This window comes from Nycticebus coucang, chromosome 4 (genome assembly GCF_027406575.1).
Source record: "Nycticebus coucang isolate mNycCou1 chromosome 4, mNycCou1.pri, whole genome shotgun sequence".
NCBI lineage: Eukaryota > Metazoa > Chordata > Mammalia > Primates > Lorisidae > Nycticebus > Nycticebus coucang.
The window spans coordinates 87,259,980-87,279,183 of record NC_069783.1 but is presented as its reverse complement, the minus strand read 5'-3'; the positions used below and the strand labels follow the sequence as shown (position 1 = coordinate 87,279,183).

Below are 19,204 nucleotides of genomic sequence, written 5' to 3'. Positions count from 1 at the left end.
GGCACATATTGCTTGGTCCCAGTTTCCTCATGGTAAAACATGGTGACAGAACCTCATCTGAGCCCTCTTTAGCCTCAAACAATGCCGGGTCTAGGTAGGCACTTTGGTGTAAGAGAACCTGTGAAGCTTTGGGGTAGGTGAGGCACACATCCCCTTGGCACTTAAGTCGCTCAGGTCTGGAAGGCAAGAATCACAGACAGAAATACTCCAATGCAAAGTGGATTGCAAAGCATGCCATATGAACAGCACTGGGAGGCCCTGGGAAGGTGGGGAAGGCTGCGTGTGGGGCGGGGACACAAGGACAGCTGGACATGGGGAGCACATGACCAAGTGCTTGCACACATGTCTCTGGCTGGCCCTCATAGCAACCCTCACTTGGCTGAGGGTTAAGTCTCACTTGACCGGTAAGGGAAAGGGCCACACAGGTACAGGTGGTCAAATAGTGATTCAAAGCCAGGTGTGTCTGACCCTCTTAAGCACTCCTTTTATTCTCTACCAAAGGGGAGAGACAGGCTTCCTGGCCTCAAGACAGCACCATCTATGTGGAGTAGGGAAAACAGCCTGCAGACAATAGAAGGTTATACATAATTGTGTCTACACTTGCAGGTACAGAGAGTGACTTCCAGAGAGTTGGGGATGGAAAGCTGCGTGGGCAGGTGTACGATGTGCTCCTGGGCCTCAGATCTCTCAGGGCGATGGACATCTTTTGGTCAGGAGGATCCAGCCAGGGCATGAAGAAAGGAGAGCACAAAAGCTATGTCACTGCCATCAGGACTCACGAGAGCAGGTGTCACCTGCAAAAGGGTGAGTCCTGAGGCCCAGGCAGGCCTGTTGTAGTATGGGGCACCTGTCTATACAGCCCTGTGGCCAGAGTAGAGGTGGGGAGGGGGTGGCTTGTGAGGCACAGGTGCCTTCCTGGTATGGGGCACTGCCAGGTCCCCAGGGAATATGGGGACCCAGGAAGGTCCCCGTTGCTAGAAAGACCCCGGCCTTTTCACACTGTCAAGGAGATAGGAGGCCTGGAGGGGAAGACCTACAAAGTTTGCACATCTATGAAGGAACAGGAGTTGAGTAGTAGAAGTGTCCAAAAAGCATATTGATTTGACAGAAGTGGGCAGGTCTCTGTGACACTTGCACCTGAAGCTCTGCCACATTTTGCCACAAACTGGGCAGCCCTCCTCAAGATGGAGCCCCATTGTAGACTATCATGCAGGTGGCTGATCCCTCACAAGCTTACATGCTGCTTTGCTTGAACATTGAGTGCTCCAGGAATGGACCAGATTCAAGACAGTCAGATGAGGTTTGCCTGTTAGCAGTGATATCATGGTTGCACTTGGGTGGCTGTTCTGATCGAACTGTTAGTATTCAGTTCTCATCCTGCCATGGGATTATTTTGTCTGATTATTTCCCCTCCTTGTTATGTGGATTGTTATCTCGAAAGAGAATTGCAAGATTCCAGTTCTCTGGGCTGAGGAGGAACCCTCACCTCATTTCATAACTGAAGCCCAGTCATTTACCTTGACTACGCTGGCAACAAATGTCACCATTACTGATATTGTGCCTTGCATATGGCTGGTGGCTGTGTATGAGGGCTTGACCATCAGAGTGCAACTGGCTCCCAGCTCGACTCAGCCCCTTTCCATCTGGACACCCTCTCTCCCAACCTCATTTTTCCTCCTAGTTCCCACCTCGAAGTCCCAGTCAGACACTCATCACAGAATGGGCCCCAGTAATGACAGGAGGTCACCCCATTCCTGCCACCTCCATTTTGACACTGCTCAAGAATGAATCTCAGTGTTAAAGCAAAAGAGCAAAATAGAGCTTAAGTCAGAGATTTGGTGCTCGGCTAATCACAGAGACTTTTAAATGTCAACCAGGGTTTGCTCTCATGCCAAAGCTGGGTTATTATTATACAGAGAGGAAAATACATGATAGCAAGAAGTGGGGAGGTAGGAACAGAGAACAGGGCAGAGGATTAGTGAATATTAATTTTTAAAAATAAGTGTGGTTCTGTGCTAATTAAAAACATGTATCCAAGACAAGTTTTCTGCGGTCTTAGCTGCTTACGCGGCTCAACTCCTAACCCACACGAGCTCATTTTTGCTCTTAGACCAATTCTCCTGAACCCCGAGAGCAGTGTTTTTTAACCTTTTTTATCTCATGGCATACTTGAACCTATAGTTAAACTTCCACAGAACACACTAAAATCATGTTAACAATGACAAAAAAAGAAACAAAAAGAATATATTCACTATGCTTTGAACTTCTTTTTAAACTAATTTAATTAATGATCTTATAAAAGTTTTCAGGGCACACCTGAGATCCTCTCATGGCACACCAGTGTGCTGCAGCACAAAGGTTGAAAATCATTGCCCTAGAGTATTCTGGATTCCAATATAAAGTCCACAGACAACCCATTCTGTTAAAAGCCCAGTGCTTTCCCTGTAACTGAGTTTTATGGTAAAATAAGTAAAGAATCCTTTTCCAGATTGGGCATAGTAACAGCTGATAATGGCCACAGAAGTCTTAGCCAGAATTTTCTATGTATCTCTTAATTTAATCCAAATATTTCTCTGTGTTAGAGGTACCTATAATTTTTCTGGGTGGAATATTACAAGCTCTGTCCTAAATTTTAAATGGAATAAAGTTTTGGCACTTGAAACACTAAGATAATAAGACGTCTGGGAATGTACCTCCCTGGTGACCACTGTAAGGAGCAGGAAAAGATGTCTTGAGTGGTTTCCCAGGGTTAGGTGAGGATACTGACTTTACTTACATTACTTCCCAGAAGCCCTGCATCCCCATATTTTATACAGATGAGGAAATCCAAGCCCAGAGAGACAGCTGACTTTCCTAAGGTCACACAGGGAGAAAACAGCAAGGTCTAGGTCAACAACGAAGTGTCCTCTAAGGCTCAGCCAGGAGGGGTGGCTGAGGGCCAGGCAAGGTGGGGTGGGGGTGAAGGGGCTTTCCTGATGAGGAAGCTGCAACATAGCCCTAGCTTCTTAGTGACTTCAAAAATATCTCACCCTCTTGATAACTCATGGCCCCTGAGTTTGTCCCAGGAATAATAGTTCAACTGTCTTCCTGGAGATGCTGAAGAATTAAAACTGCAACACACAGAGGACCCTGATTGTGTGCAAACACAGTTCACAAGATGACAGCAGATTAAGCCATTTCTCTCTTAGGTGTGTCACCCAACCAGCTCCTGGACCTTTCTGCTTGTGCTGCCCTGACAGTGACAATATGTTCCGGGGAACTAATTAGCACTAACTACTCAGGTCACTCTAAGGCCACTTAGGAAAACAAGTAAAACAGACAAAACTCAAGAGCATTGTGGTTGAAGACAGGAGAAGAAAGGAGTTAAAAGAAGGGAGGAAAATAGTTTTTTTCCTTTCTCAATCTCGCTTTCTCTCTGCTTAAACTAAAGATAGATTTTCATCAGAGAAATGCAACCATCCCAAGGGTTAAGCAGCTACTCTCCACAGAAAGAAAGGGAAAAGTGAAAACATGAAAATGAGAGCCTTTTAAAGCTAATGTTACAAATTGAACCTCTGCAGAGGATTGGAAGGAGCAGATGCCTTGGTTATGAGCTCCTGAGTGAGAGGGATCCCGAGGGAGCAGAGAGAATGATGCTAACGTTGTAAACATTGCCGGTGCATGGGACACCAGTGCTGGCCCCTGACACCATGGCACCCCTTCCTGGTAACTCTGAAGCTATTTCAAAAATGGCCCCTGGCAGGGAGGCCGACTGTGGTTTGGAGATGTCAAAGGAGAAAACTAAGTTCCCTGTGGGCTCTCAATCTGTATCGATATGTGAGGATCACTGCTTTTTTCTGGTGCAAGTAGAGACAGGCCTGCCTTGGGGGAACGTATTGAAAGAAGATTCACACGCACACACACACACACACTGACTGTCCTAATGGTTCATCATCTCTTTTATCCTCACAGCCACTTCCAGGAGGGACACCTGATAACCATTTCCCCATTTCACAGATGGGAAGACTGAGAACTATACTGAAAAGGGATACATTTTAATTAAGCAGGAGCATTGAAGACCCAGATGAAGAAAACACTGAAAGCCCTGACTATCATTACAGGCCCAGGCACTTGCCTGTTCTGGGTGGGATTTCCACCAGGATTACAGGTGTGGACCATCCATGGCTGCAGGGAGCTGGACTTAGGGTGGGTGGGTGGACAGATGAAAGGGGTCCAAACACTTCTCTGAGCATCAGTTCCCTTCTCTTCTGTAAAAAGGGCCCACGACAATACCTGTTTGGCAGAGTTGTGAGCATAAATGAGACAGTGGCTATGCTGGCTCTCAGCGTAACATCACACAGTCCTTAGAGATGAGACTGGCAGCTTCCATTACTGAGAACTCACGAAGTGCTGGGGTGCATTCAGCTCTTGTGCATTGTTTCTCTTTTTGGATGTTGAAGTAACAATGGCAAAGAGGAGGCAGTGCTGAGCCCTGGCCATACTTGACATCTTATATGGCATTCGGGACTATAGGCATAAACACAGAAACAGGACCCAGGTATCCCTGGGTGACTCCTGAACTTCCCTCCCTTTGATGTTGGACATGCTTCAGTAAAGAGATGCTGGTTTCTACTTGGGCCCATCCTGGGGAAGGATCCCAGTCAAAGTAAAGCCCAGACTCTGTGATGTGATTTAGGGTGTAAAATAGAAACCTCCCCATGAAAATTTCTCTGCCTGGTAGAGCACATCAGAGACATTTGCTCATCATATTTCTATCTGACAGATGGAGGGGTCTGGAGGGGGAATTTCAGCAACTCACGTGGGCTTGTTGGCTCTAACTTTGGACTGAAGGAGATAATTATGAACCCTCAAAGATCTACTTACAGGTGTCATGACTGTGAATAAATAAAGAAGGTTGGATGCCCCTGCGCAACCTGCTATCCAGTGATTCCATCTAGTCACTCTGGACTAGATGAATTGGGATTGACCTGGGAGAGTGGAGTTTACAGGAACCAGGAGACCCCTGGATTGTTCTCTGTACTCCTTCCCCCCTCCCACAAAAGAAACAGAGAAATGGCTAGTATACTGCTGGGAGCAGTCTTTGCAAGCATTTTTCTAGGCAGAATGTGTTCTAGTTCCCTCCCCAAAGAACCTGCCCTAACTAAGGTGTTCCGGTTTGAAGCTAGAGAGAATCCCTCCCTCAAAGAATTCTGAGCATGGGGGCACATTCTCCTCTCTTAGAGAAGTGTGTTTACACCCCTACACCCTGGAGTTCTAGCTCCAAAAAGACTGAGGACAGATGGGGGTCAGCATCCTAGCCTTTCTCCAAATCTCAACAAAAACAAAAGTGACAACAATTTGCGATCTTGAATTGGGTCTTATTCCCCTGCCCACCCCCAGCCCTTTTAAAATCATCTTTCCCTCCCTTAAACAGAACAGTTTCTTTTTATCTTTTCCCTCCTTGTATACTCAGAACCACAGAGCTCAAAGCCTCTCAGTTCAACTGAGAACTCAGCACCTCTTGGACTGATAAATAGAGCAGCTTTAAAGTGCTTAGAACTGAAGACAGACCAACTGTGGCGAGGGAAAGTAAACACATCCATGCACCAGTCAACCCTAGCAAGCTCCTCGCTGAGATTACAAACTGCAGTTCCTGCCGGAGTTGGCAAGGATGCTGGAGCGGTCTGAGGGGAGCAGATCCACAAAGCAGCCTCCTCTGCCTCAGTTAGTTGTACCCCAGAGGTGCTGGGTCCCTTGGGAGTCTTCTTCGGACCTGGTTTGGATGTTCCTACCCAGGGCAGACTCAGCCAGCATGTCCGCCACTGGTTTCACATTTGGAAATGTACCAAGAAAAGGGGGAGACCGCTTCATTCTTTTTGATCTAAAAGGGAGCTCTTTCCTTTGCTCTCAAGCTCTCTGTGTGAAAGTAAAACTTGCCAGTGAGATACTTGGAATTTTTCACAAAATAGAATATGATAATGACACAATTTGATATGAATATTTGAGGATCTTTTCCTGCAGAAAATATATACTTTAAATACCCCCCTCCCCAACTCTCTCTCAATTTTCTCTCCCTCTCTCACACACACAAATTGTTTTTATGAGAACCAATTAATAAATGCTAATTCATTCAGGCATATCTCTACTAAATTACTGTTTCATTTAATTGCAGGGGAATTTTCCATTACTAAACTCTCCCTTGCTGATTTTTTTTTGCATTATTTATATATTTTTTCAGTTCACTAGTAGTGAGGTTGGTATGTGATATTATCTGCTGTTTGTGCGTCTTAAATTTCTTTTTCATTTAAAATATTTCCTCATTCTTGCAGCTCCCTGTAATCTGGGAGAAACATCATTAAAATCAGACAAGATTTTATATATAAATGATTGAAAAAGGCACTGGCTGAAATTAACCTGACAGGAGTGCATCTTGTGCGATTGTGTTTCTCTCATTCCAGACATGCATGAGTCGGGGTGTGGGTGTGTGTCTCCACTTTGGGTTAATGTGGGAATGTTTTCCTATGTCAGTAAGTCACAAGTGTATCTATAAAAGGATTGTGTATATACAACTCGGGTTTGTAATGAAGATTACAGGGTCTTTGATAATAAAATAAAATGAAATGAAATAACAAAATAAATAAAAACAGCACTGAAATCTCTTTTTAAGTCTCCAGAGCACAATGCGTATTTTCTTGCTTCCTTTTTATGGAATTCAAATCATGACTTTAACACCCATACATGCAAGATCCCGACCAGCTACGTTCTGAAAACCTTGCATTTTTTATGCATACACAAATAAAAGTCGGGGTATCTGGTGGTGGTTATGGGTTGCTTGGGGTTGTGGTAGAGATTTTGTATTCCAAAAAAGTATTTGGAAAGCAGGATTTCGATTTTCTTATATTGAATGGCAAAGGTTCCATGCACCTGGCTACCTTAGTTTCTGAAATAAGTGCTTTCATTTTATTCTCTCCCACCACTCTCTCCTTCCCCTCCCCCATTGCCTCTTTTCAGTGTCTTTATTTTTCTCTTTATTCTTTCACTCTTTTTCTCTCACAGTAAAATGTTCAGGAGGATGTGAATGATTAAACTATTTACTCCAAGGTTTAGCTATGAAAAGGCATGTCACTGTAAGTAAAGTTTCACCTTTATACTCAACTCCATCAATAATTACAGAACAAGGATGACTATTAGTAAATCTTTCTTATGATTAGCTCCGACAAAAATGATTTCATTTCTTCTGAGCATACTGAGTTCTATTGATTTTACTTTTCACAAAAAATAATTACAAGGCAGAGAAACCTTCTCCAAAATGAAAGAAGCACATAAAGGATTTGTGAGTAAGTCCACAGGAAAATGTATACCTATGAAACATGTAGCTCATTAAAATCAGAGATTTGAGGCCATAAATACAAAGTTTTGACACATTACATTAGTAGATGCCCTCTCTTTTGAACCAGAATATCTCTTAATAATTAAAATTCCATGAGATTGATTTCTATTTTGTTTTTCTCACTTCCTTTGTCCTCTTCAGCAAAATTAGGCAGAGTCCTTTTGGGTACAGACCGATAAAATTAATTAACTTTCCTTCCACCCCCCAAAAGTCCTAAATAAATGCTTCCAATAGACATCAAAAAAGTGTCAATTAGAAATAATTACTTCTTATCAATCAATGGGGCAATTAAAGTGACAAAGCTTGAAAAGATACTTATCTTAAAACTAATTCACAAGGTAGCTAAATTATCTCCTAATTAACTTGCATTGAGGAGGATGGGGGATAGATCATCTTGAAACAAAGATGAATTGAAGAAGCCCAATACCTCTTTATGTTCCTCAAGACTGTTTCCCCTTCCCCAAAGACCTTATTTTCACTCAGCCAAGAAACATGGGAAGAAAACAGAAGCTTCCCAAATGCATTTGTTCTCCTTTTCTCCATTCTAAAATCAAGAGGAGAGAATGGGGCTTTAGATTTCAGATCTAGAAAGGTAGAGGCATCTTCTCTCTTGGATCTTAAGTCTCATTTTACCACTTGACTGACCTATTTTCAGGACCAGGGTTGCCACCCGTTATTTCACATAACTTTTAATGACAGCCTGCTTGCTTTTACTGAACTCTCTTCTTCATTGATACAGTATTATTTCTATTTAAAAATTTTGAGGCATTTGCCATTTAGTATGCATCTTTGCATATTATTAAAAAATGTTTTTGCTTTGCAGGATTTTGTTCCCCGATACAACAAACATCTCAGCGGATTTACCGAACGTTCAGCCCATCCCTGACCTTCGGACGTTAGAATAATTCACTCTCAACGTTCGTTCAGAATAAAACTGTAGGAAAGAAAAATATTAAGATCTGTTTGCAAAGCAAAATCAGCCAAGGATGAGCCAAGGGTGAAGCACCGGCGGCCCGGGCAGCTGCAGAAGCAGCGCGGGAAACTTTTTTGGAGCGTCTGGGATTTTTGCAAAGCGTGCGCTCTTGGCCTCGCTCCCGCGAAAAGGCGCGGCTGCCTGCGCCCCGGATTCTGCTCTAGAAGAAACTTAAATGCAAGCTCCCTTTGCAGGGCCAAACTCAGAAATGGAAGTGCCTGAGGAAAAGGGGAAAGTTGCTAACACCTAAGAGAGAATGGGCGTTTAGAAAATGGAGGGGTCAGCTTTTAAAACATAGAGGAATTTAGCTGTAAATATAGCCAACGATAAAGCCAAGCAAACTTCTCAGAAAGACAGAGGGTCTCCTGCTCAGGTTTGCCAAGAGATGGTTCAGAAAAGAAGCGGTGAGCCTTGATCCGTGCTGTGTTATAGGCAAATTTCCTCTGCTTTATTATATTATCATTTATATTAAACTCAGGAAGAAAGTCCCATTTTCTCTCCCTCCCTCACAGCTTTCTTTCTTTATTTGTTTTGGGAAGAAGGTAGAAGAAGCCTGTCTGCCTCCCCCAGACAATAAAATAAATGAATAAATAAATAAATACTAGGCAGGGCCAGAGACAGGAGGCTCCCTCCCCAAACCGAGGGCGATTTGCATCTAAGCTATTGGGAAAGCAAACGGCATAGAAGGAGTCTCATCATCTGGGACTAATACTGATTAAAACTAAAGTGAAAATAAATTGTGCCTTTTTAATCCTTCCCTTTTTATTCCCATTTATTTTAATGAGCGCTTCTAGAATAAAGATAAGTAGCAGGGGGGAAAAATAAATAAGCCAACCCAGGGAACTGTGACATCCTCTTGTTTCTCCAGTAGTGTCAGAGGGGAAGGGTCCGTCCCAGCCTGGTAAATGCGAGGTCCGAGAGCATCCACTCCTCCAGCCACCACCCGAAAGGTCAGGGGAAGGTCAGGGGGGAAAGACTGAACCCTGAACCCCAGAACCAAGCGGAAGTGGCCGGGACCAGCCTAGTGGGAGATCCGGCCCTTGACACCAGTGCTCTTGGTCTCGGGACCGTCCTGAACCCGAGGCAGGGGCAACTTCCGGGATCGTATCCAGGTTTCCCTAAAGACTAAGGGGGTTAAAACCTGATCCTGACCTTAGATAGTGGCCTAGGAGTACGCCTGTCTCTAGCGCACGGAGGGGAAAGAGTGCCAGGCAGCTCCGCTCCATCCCCGGGCTCGCCAATCCCGCAGCTCCAGGGAGACGCCACTGGGTCTCTACTCGCGGCTCCTGAAGCAACCCCGCGCCAGCTGAGGGCGGCGGGACAGCTCTGGCCCGGTTCTCAGACGGGTATGGGGGATAGGAAGGGATCATCCAGGTGGCTAGGTCTGTGGCTAAACCGAGTGGAAACCTGGAGCCCCAAGGGTCTCCCCTTTTAGTGGCCCTGGGACCCACAACTGCTCTACAAACCCCGACCCCATGGCGTAGTAGGCTAAATAGAGATTTCAGCCACACGCAGCGCCCGATCCGACCCTCTTTATTATAACAAATGTCCCGTTTGCCGAGCGGGACTTCATATTCGCCGAGAATTCATCTGAAATATTGATTTCCTCTCACTTCGCCGGCCTTAATCGATAGCGATGCGCCCTGGCCCCATAAATTGTCTTCCTTGAGGCCGGCCAGGCTCCATCCATCACCGCCAGCCGACTGCGCCTCTGCCGCCTGCTGTCCGCACTTGCTGCGCGCCAGGGTGGCTGTGCCCACCAACCACGACCCCAGGGCTCCTTCCCGGCAAAGACCCTTCCTGGCCCTGGTCAGGAGTGGGCACCGTGGCCTGGGAGTTCTAGCTCTTTTGAAGGCCCAGGGCCCCGGCACGGGTTGGGAGGGGTGTTTCTCTCCGCCAGCAGCTTAGTCCTTACCAGGCGAATGCCCCGCGCTCGCTGCTTCCCACCTGTCCCATGCCGGGCAGGGAGGAGTCGAGAGTCAGAGCACACTTCGGGCTCCCAGACCCCAGACCACAGGCTCCTTTCCCGTTGGCTTGAAAAATGCGGGGAGCTCACAGTCCCACCAAGAGAGTCACGGGAAAGGACTGCGCACACCGAGGACCAGGGCTGGAAAGTCAGATATAGGGGAGCCGCAAGTCCAGAACAGATGCGGCCCAGGGACTGAGCGCGAAAGATATCCACCTTAAGGGGCCATGCAAGACCGGGCGTGGAGCGCCAAGGACACCCCCGGTAACTCCACAGAGAGCTAATATCCTCTCCAGGTGGTCCACAGTAACCTAGGCCTGGGGAGGGCGGCTCGGCCCGCCAAGGGCGACCCTAAAGCCCGAAAACAGCGAAGCAGCTCCAGTGTAGAGCCAGGCCGAGGCGCCCGCAGCTGCGTCCCTACGCAGGTGAATCCCGCGAGCCCCGCGCGTACACTCACAGCCCCACCGGTCTGAGCGCACGCACAGACGCACGGCGGCGCGGGGGCTGGGGGTCTTGGGCACGCTGCGTTCTTACCGGATCTGATGGAGTTATGAGGCATCGCCGGGGAGTCACTCAGCCCGCCTAGGGGTTGGGGCTTATTGACGCAGGTCCCGGCCGCGCCTGCCGCCACGCCGCTGCCCTGCATAGACCCAGAGAAGGGACGTGAAATTCGATGCCCGCAGCCTTAGACCCCCTTCCCAGGCCCGAACCTGCTTAGACTTTCATCCACCTGCCACAGTTGGAAGATTTTTAGGGGAAGTGTGATGAACCTCAGTCTGGCCTAGCTAACTTGCCTGCCCGGAGGATCCGGGGATGGAAGATGCGCCGAGGAAGCCCCAAACTCCAGCTCATCCGCCCCAACATTATCCCGTTTAGCTTGGGAGGGAAAAGGCTGTCAGGCTTCCTGGGACCCTGTCCTGTCTTGAAAGTCCTATCTCTGCCAACCACTTTCCTGCTAACCCCAGGGCGACGTACCTGGCCGGCCGGCCGCAGGCCCTCACTGCCTGGGTCCGCCTGCGAGGGTGCCCTCAGCCCTGCGTCCCTCCTGGTCTGAAGTTAGTTCCCATCCACCCGGCATCGCCAACCGGTTTTATCCCGCCGAGGCCCTGGGAGATGGGTCTGGCGAGGCTTGAAGGCTTCGGATTGGCTGGCTGGGTGCAGGGGGGTGCGGGAAGGGGAGGATTTTGCAAGGGGGACATGGCTGAGTGGACTCAGGAGTTAGAAACATTCGCTGGAGCTTCTGTTTCCAGCGGAGGAAAGAGGGGAAGGCAGCTGAGCCCTAACTCAGCAGGCCTGGAAGTATTTGGGGAGTGAGAGGCCTCAGGAACTGAACATGAGGCTCTGTGGGTCTTCCTGTAATCACTGACCACCACAAGTGAAAGACATGTCTCTCTAGGACACCCTGTGTGCCCCCTCTCACCTCTAGTCAGATGGGCCTTCTTTTCTTTTCTAGGAAGGAACTCTTGTTTATGCCTGGTTCTTAAAGTAGAGCCTGCTCACAGAACTGCAGGCAAGACAGGGCACCTTCTCCCCACAGGTGTGACCTCTTGCAGAGCAGAATCCCAAATAGCCACTGAAACTGTTCCCCTCTGTACCACACAGACAAGATCCGCACCCTCACTTTATTGGACCCACACCACTTTCTGCCCAGATTCCTCTCCCTTCACACACACACACACACCTGCTCTTTTTCTTGCTCCTTGAAGATTTTGAACTTGGGAGAAGCATTCAGGGAAGGAGCTGTGAGGGCCCAGATTTCTCCTCCACATGGAAGGACTTTAGAAAGGGACTGGACTGAGCTGACATCCAGTCTTGCTGCAGCCTGGGCAATGTGGGAGCCTGGGTGTGGATAAGAAGGGCCATAAGAGGCCATCACTGAGGGCCTCTCAGGTGAGAATGAGAGGCCCTCAGTGATGGCCAAAGCTGCCCCATCCTTCCTCATGGGCCTTCTCTCTGTCATGGAATTGGGGTAGGGATGATCATGTGTGAGTAGATCCAAGCAAATGTCCTGTGGCATCTGCAGGCACATGGGGTAAGGCCTGGGTGCTCCCCCAATTTTCAGCCTGACTCAGACTCTCATTACAATAGAGAAGACAGTCAGCTCTCTTCAGAGGTAGCTCTGTGGGCCTGGCAGGGCTGCTTTGGGACACAAAGACACTGAGGTGTTAGAAGGGGAGGGGCTAAGCCAGAGGATTGTGAAAACACACAAACTGTTTTGCTTAGTTAAAAAAAATTTTATTTTTCACATTAAGCCACTGCTTCCTTTAACTTAGTCTTTCTTTTCTCTCAATTAAAAAAAAAAAGGAACCTGATTCATTTTGTGAAAAGAAAAAGGAATGCCTATGTCCCTAAATGGGTCTTTCACATTTGCAAAGGACTCTGAACAAAAACAATGATTTATTGTTTTAAATGTTTTCTCAAAAATTCTATTTAAAATTGTTCTGTGGTTTCCAAACATGTAGATCCTCAACTTCTCTGGTCAGACACCCCTGGAGAGAGAAGATCTAAGGAAAGATCTTAGGAATGGAAATGCATCTTGGCATAGGTCCTATTAACTCCATGGGCCAGTTTGTCATCCTGGCCCATGGTCTGCTGCTGCAGGGAAGCTGTGGGATCTGAAGGCCATGGCAGAGACTCTCCCCTTGCACCCAGGCTCCTCTCCATCCAGGGAGGCAATAGTGCTCCAGGACAAATCCAACAAGCCCTCCTCCAAACAGTTCTGAAAACTGAAGAGGTTCTACCCAAGCCATGTCTGATAGGTACCAATAACCACTTAAACTCATGTGTCTGTTCTTGCCAATGTTCTCTTACTTCCCAACAAAATAAATCTCCCTTCCTCCCTCACCCCTCTTTTTGGACAAATGTTCTTTCCCAGAGGACTAAACAGCAAGTTATCAAAACATTCCTGTCCCCATTAATCAACTCATTTAACAAAATTCATTATAATATAAAGGCTTAAATGAAACTGTTCAGGGTTACTCTTTAAGGAAAAATGCACCCACCCCTTGAGATCACCCCTTCTCCAGATTGCAGCTGACATAGCAGATGACCAGGTGAAGACTTGGCAAAAATCTTCTAGAACCAACTAGCAGTAAGATGAGCAGTAAGAACTCAGTGAACCCCTGTTGCAGAGAGAAACATGGACCTGTACACTGGCCCTGCTTTCTCTTAACAGTCAGAAATCAGGCCTGGGTTCCTTGGTACTTCTTAATTCTCTGAGACCAAGGCTGGGGAAATGTCATTCACCAGAACTTGAACTCCACAACTTTGGTATCTATCTCCTCCTCTGCAAAACAAAGAATTCGAAATACATGTTTTTAAAAAGATACCTACTTTCACAGTTTTTTTTCAAAACTTTTAAAAATCCATGATCCCTTTAATTAAGCATAAAAATCATAAGCCTTCATTTGACGTTATTTGCCATTTAAAAATAAATTTGCATCATGACTAAGAGACTTTCAGTTCTATGGGAAATTTAGAACTCACTTTTAAAAATCAACACCTCCTTCTCTACTTCTTTTTCTCTGACTTCATGCCCATAAGATTTTCATGCCAAGATAAATTAACTGGCTGTTAACATTTTTTAACTCAGTGTTTTTCTGAGAAATTTAATTTATTGCCAGTATTAAAAATACATGAGTAGAGAAGGAGAAACTCTGGTTTGCCTTTAAAAATGTGAAAGATTTTAGCCACATACCTGAGTGTTTCTTCGTGGAAATGAATGTTCTTTCAGGTTGAACGTTCTAACAATCTTAGGTAATTCCCTTGCTATAGTATGTTTTTGAGTTTGCATAATATTCTGTGACTTTTAAAATTCTGTGCTGATCTGATGAGCCCTCAAAAGATGGTCTTTCTAGGTTCCAGCCAAAGTCCACTGGATGGATGGTAGACAGAATAGCCCTGGCTTGCCCTAGTTGTGAGATTTTCAGTGTTAAACTGGCACTATCCTGAGCACACCAGGATGTGTTGGTTATCCTAGCTGATTACAGTTGGGGAGGAGGATGGTTTAAGTTCTTTTATAAGAGTTCGGTTTCAGCTGACTGTGAGGTGGGTGTTTGGACCAGTGGAATCCTACCATCTGTGGGCTCATGTGGCTAGGCCTCTAGAACTCCAGCACAGGTCTGTGGGGCTCTTTCCCTCCCTCTCATGTGCCCTGTGTTCTCTGTGCAAACTGCCCAGGAGCCAGCGGTAGGGGATGACCCCTGCCCCCAACAACCTTCCCTGCTTACCTGCCAGTGCACCATTACCTATACAATGCACCACCCTTGGGACTAAAGTGCCTCCTTCAGGAAGAAAACAACAGTCTCTGTACTTTGGGTCTAGAAGATGAGTGTTCCAGCCCTGTCTGTATGGAATGGAGCTGTTTTTTCCCCCTCTCTGAACCTCAGTTTCCTCTTCTGTAGAACATGGGTGCAGGCAGGCGGTGGGGGGGAGGCTAAAACCCACTTCATAGCTTTGTTGTGAGGATGAATAGAATTATGAATGTGAAAGCCCTTTAAAAACTACAGCTCTGTACAAAAGTTAATTATTATTAGGCAACAAAGGCAGGGGCAAAATGTCCAAGAAGGACAGAGTTAAAATGCTTCTAGAATTTTTGCTGTGGAAGCCGGTTCCTTTAATCCCTTCCCAACAACATGGTGAGCTTTGCAAATAGCGATCTGAGCTGTGAGCCCTGGGGAGAGGGTGGGTGAGCCCTGCTTTTCCTCGTAGCAATAGGTGCAGGGGTGGAGGATCAGGACTGCCTGTAGCCCAGAGAGAGGGAGAGCCAATGGGAGAAGGGTGGCCAGCACCATGAAAGAGCTTCCAGCGACAACCTCCAGGTTTGGTGGCCAGAACAAGGGTTCAGGGTTCCTCTGTCAGTTTTCACTCTATCCTCTCCCCTTACAGACTTGCCCAGTCCTGCCACAGCCACATGGGGGATTTCTACCCTGTCCCCACACTCTGGAAATGGCCGACAGCCTGCCCTGGGGCCTCCTGGTGGCTACTCCTGAAACTCAATCATTAATTATTCCATGTCCCACCCCCAACCCAGGCTCTCAAAACACAGAAATAGAAATACAGGTCCTGGCAGGTGAAAGGAAAAGGGCCACTGGCTGTAGAAGGCAGTTTGGAAAAAGCCACCCATGGCATTTGGCCAGTTGTTTTAGATTGGAGATGTGTTCTGGGCACTTGTTTCTTGGGCTTTTTGCCCACCCTGAGGCCTCCTGGAGGCAGCCTCCTGGGCTGCTGGGAGAAGACTGAAGTGCTTCTGGATGGGTAGGAAAAACACCTCACAGGGAAGCAGAAAAGAGGTGACAGGTGGAGAGGAAAGGAGGGATGCAGAGAGGGGATAAACACTGCTTAAGTTTGTCCTCCAATTGCTTTCCAAGGGTGGCTGCTGGGTCTGTGGACGCCATCGCTGCCCCTGGAGTGTCCTATCCCCTCTTTATAGACTGTGTTGCAACCAATAAAGACTGTTTCTGCTGAAAAAAAAAAGTTTGTCCTCCAGTAACAATAATTTTGAAAAAGCTACACAAAATGAGCTAAGCCCTTTTGGCAACTTATTTTTCAGATGAGAAAACTGAGTCCCAGGGTACGTAAGTAACATAAGCAAGATCCTTCAGCTAGTAGGTGGCCAAATAAGCACTAGTGACCTAGGACTTTCCTTAAGTGTTGGAAATTCTGCTTATTCCAGTCTGGTTCTTCTCACTACTCAGCATCTACTCCCTCCCTCCAGGAAGGAAGGTTCTGGAGCCCAGGGAGTGGCCAAGGTGAGGTCAGACTTCCATGGCCGGAAAACTTTCCTGCCACAGGAGAGGGAGAGCAGCTCACTGGGCAGGAATGCCCTCCCCTAGTTGGGCACCTGTAGTCCAGCCTGGTACGGCAGGAGGCAGGACACAGACACAGGTATCCTCTCGGGCCAGCGCTGGGGAACTGGAGTGGGCTGCCTTTCTGACAGGTTGGGGAGGAGCCAGGGAAAAACCCAGGTCCTGGGCTTTTCCTCAGACTCAAGGTTGGCTTTGTTCTCCTTGGCCTTGGAATGCCAGAGGTTCCTGCTCTTGGCACAAACCATAGAACAGGGCATGTCCTCCCCAACTCCTGGCAGTGCCCAGGGTCTTGATAAAAGGACCAGGGACCCTGGTAGTTGGGGTAGGGTGGGAGGATGGGGAAGAGGTTGAGGGATCAAGAAAATTCAAAAGATCTAACCTACCTTTTGTCCCCAACCTTCTCTGCCTGCCCTTGGAAAGTTTCTGGCACATTCCAAGCTGAGCAATCTTGAATGTTATGCCCACTCCTTTGTGGGCCTGGACTGACTTCAGGACTGGCTGCTGCCAGTTGGACCTCCTCACAGCCCTTTCCTTTCCTGTGTTTGGAGGGCCAGCCCTGAGGGTTCAAGGTTCCGGCTCCCCACTTCCTCTCTGTGCTCCAGTGACCATCCTTGCCACTCTGGGGTCCCTGTACCAGGGTGGGCAAGCCATTACCCCAAGGGAGTGCAAGGCATGGTATTTCCTTCTAGTAATAACAGCTGCCACTACTAGTGTTTACTCAGTAGTACTGAGCTCCAGGAACTGCGGTGTGCTTTGCCTATGACCCCATTTATTTTTCACAGCACCTAGTGAAACTCGAGTTTTGATGCATCTGGGGCATAAAGATTGCTCTATCGGAATCTGAACGCAGGCCCATCTACACCTGAGTCAGCATTCTCTCCACTACCCCATGAGGTCTCTCTAGGGCATGGACAACTGTTATAACTCCAAGAAACTATTGGAATAGGCTAGAAAATTAACTAAAAATTATTATCAGTTTCAGGGCCACCAGGGGCCTGTTAGGAGGAAGCTTGACTCCTAGCAATAAGGCTATACTGTCTAGGCCCTCAGAGAGGCCAAGTGAATGAAAGAATAAAAGGAAAACCAAAGGCTGGGGTTACGGTGAGTCTCACTGCTCCCCAGCTGAACTCTGGCTGCACTTGCAAAGCACACACACAGAACACATGAGGGGCAAAAACGTATGGGCCATCCACCTCCACATTTTCTGAACATTGTCTTAAATTCTCCATTTTCAGGCATACTACCGTCATGTCAGGTAGCATTACATTTTATTTGTTATGAAGCACCTCTGCCTTGTACGTCATGGCCCTGGTGATTTCTGTTCACGTTGTCCACATTCTCTGTCACTTTATAGATTTTTATTCCATCTGCTCTGAGATTTCTAAGTGGAATCACTTGACAGAGTGGAGAGCACCTGGTGTCCTGGGGGAGTATGTTTTGGTTTTTGTTTCCCATGTGGATCCTGGCACTCATTCTTCCAGAATGCATATGTGGCTGGGAAGCTGGTTGCCAAAGCTGGAATCCTGGCATTTTCCTTTATACTGGCTATGTGACATTGTGGGGATCACCCAACTTCTCTAAGCTAACATTTCTAAATTTGAAGTGTAAAACTAATAACAATACTTTTTTCATATGATATTATGATGCTTAAATCAGAAAAAGTACTAAGAGAACAGTAAGTGCTCAATAAATGTTAGTGACTAAGTAAAGATAGGCCCAATAAAGATGATAGAGAAGAAGAGAGAGAAGTGTTGTTCACAGAACTTGGTATGGTGTCACTGTGATGCTAGGGACGTGGGAGACACTAAGAAGTCCCTCAGGTGGCAATAGGGTGAGGGGGCTGAAGAGAAGGAGGACTGAGGTCAGGGTCTCCCAGGCAGGTGTGAGCTGTGTCCTCCCTTCTGCTAGGGATATGTAGTATGCACTTGCTGGGACTCAGGCCCCTGCCCTGCAGGGTGTCCAAAACTACATTCATAGACCACAGACTACTCCAGTCACCTCAATGAGCTGCCAAGTTTTACTGCCTGGCAACTCTCCTCCCAGAGAGTGCTCCATGACACCCGGTACCTGTGTCTCTAGAGAGTGGAGTCCAGAATATACTGTAAGACCCCACTGCTGTGACTTCCAGGATTTCCATGAAATCCTAAGCTAAATCTCTCACTGGGTGATGTCTGACTGAGCTGAATTCATTGAGATTCATTGAGAAGCCACCATCTTTTCTAGTTTTCTTTCTCTTTTTATTTTATTTTATTTTCTAGTGTATTCACATGACATATTGTAAATAATTCAAACACAAATGATTAATGTACCTCTTCCAGCCCTTAGCCTGAAGTAACCCTATTATCTATTGATACTTATCCTTCCAGACCTTTTCTGCTTATACTCATGTGTCTGTTATGAGAGAAATTATGACTGTTGTTTTTAGATTTGTGTTTTAGCATAAATAGTGGTGTCCTGTATGAAAGTCTTGCTCTGCGAGTTACTCTTATCCACTCACAGTGCCTCAGCCATCTTTCTAGGTCAGAACATATAGCTTTACCCAGTTCTTCTGAACTGCTCCATTATAGCCCCAAATGTGGATATGATAGAGTCTAACCACTCTCCTTTCAATGACATTTGTGTTGTGTATTTATGTATCTCAGTTTTTTTTCTTATCAAAATTGTTCTACAATGTGAATATTTTTTTCTGGAGAAGTGGGATTATGGGAGTACAAGTCAGATCTTTAGAATGGACAGGAAAAAATAGCTTCCCACAAGCCTGGTCTTTTTTCTTTTATTGCTCTTGATCATTTCTTTAAAGACAGGAGGTAAGCAGGTAGGGGAGAGTGAGAGGGGGCTACCTGGAGAGATTCCCCAACCCAGGGATATTGCCCTTTTCTGGGCAGTGAGCCAAAGGGTACAGAAGTTCAGTGTGGGTGTCCTGACTAAGAAATGCTCTTGATTCTGAGAGATCTTTGGCTGGCCACAAATGACCAGGGAATAAAACACAGGTGTACCTCTGCTCCTGGAGATCCTAAGGCCACGTTCATGGGCAACTGAGTTCAGTCTTATAGCCTTTCCTTCAGGATGAAAGAAAGAACTGGGTCCTC

The 19,204-nt window shown here is 46.8% G+C and overlaps 1 protein-coding gene and 1 long non-coding RNA gene across 6 annotated transcripts in view; both read right to left on the bottom strand.

Annotated features, from left to right (window-relative positions):
* PAX8 (paired box 8) overlaps positions 1-11,379 on the bottom strand; it is a 61,780-nt gene extending 50,401 nt beyond the window's left edge. For 4 of the 5 annotated variants that reach the window (XM_053588525.1, XM_053588528.1, XM_053588527.1 and 1 more), the window contains exons 1-2: positions 11,284-11,379; positions 10,843-10,948 (exon numbers count right to left, since the gene is read on the bottom strand). In XM_053588525.1, the coding sequence (XP_053444500.1) occupies positions 10,843-10,867 (25 nt within the window). In that variant the 5' untranslated portion in view covers positions 10,868-10,948; positions 11,284-11,379. Of the gene's footprint in view, positions 1-10,842; positions 10,949-11,102; positions 11,185-11,283 lie in introns of all 5 variants that reach the window. The other variant, XM_053588526.1, reaches the window with a different exon arrangement.
* Positions 11,380-12,576: 1,197 nt separating this feature from the next.
* Positions 12,577-14,741, bottom strand: LOC128584827 (uncharacterized). Its single transcript, XR_008379739.1, has 3 exons — positions 14,538-14,741; positions 13,324-13,594; positions 12,577-13,027 (listed from the first exon to the last, which is right to left on the bottom strand). It is a non-coding gene; the product is annotated as an uncharacterized LOC128584827 (long non-coding RNA).
* Positions 14,742-19,204: the final 4,463 nt, after the last annotated feature.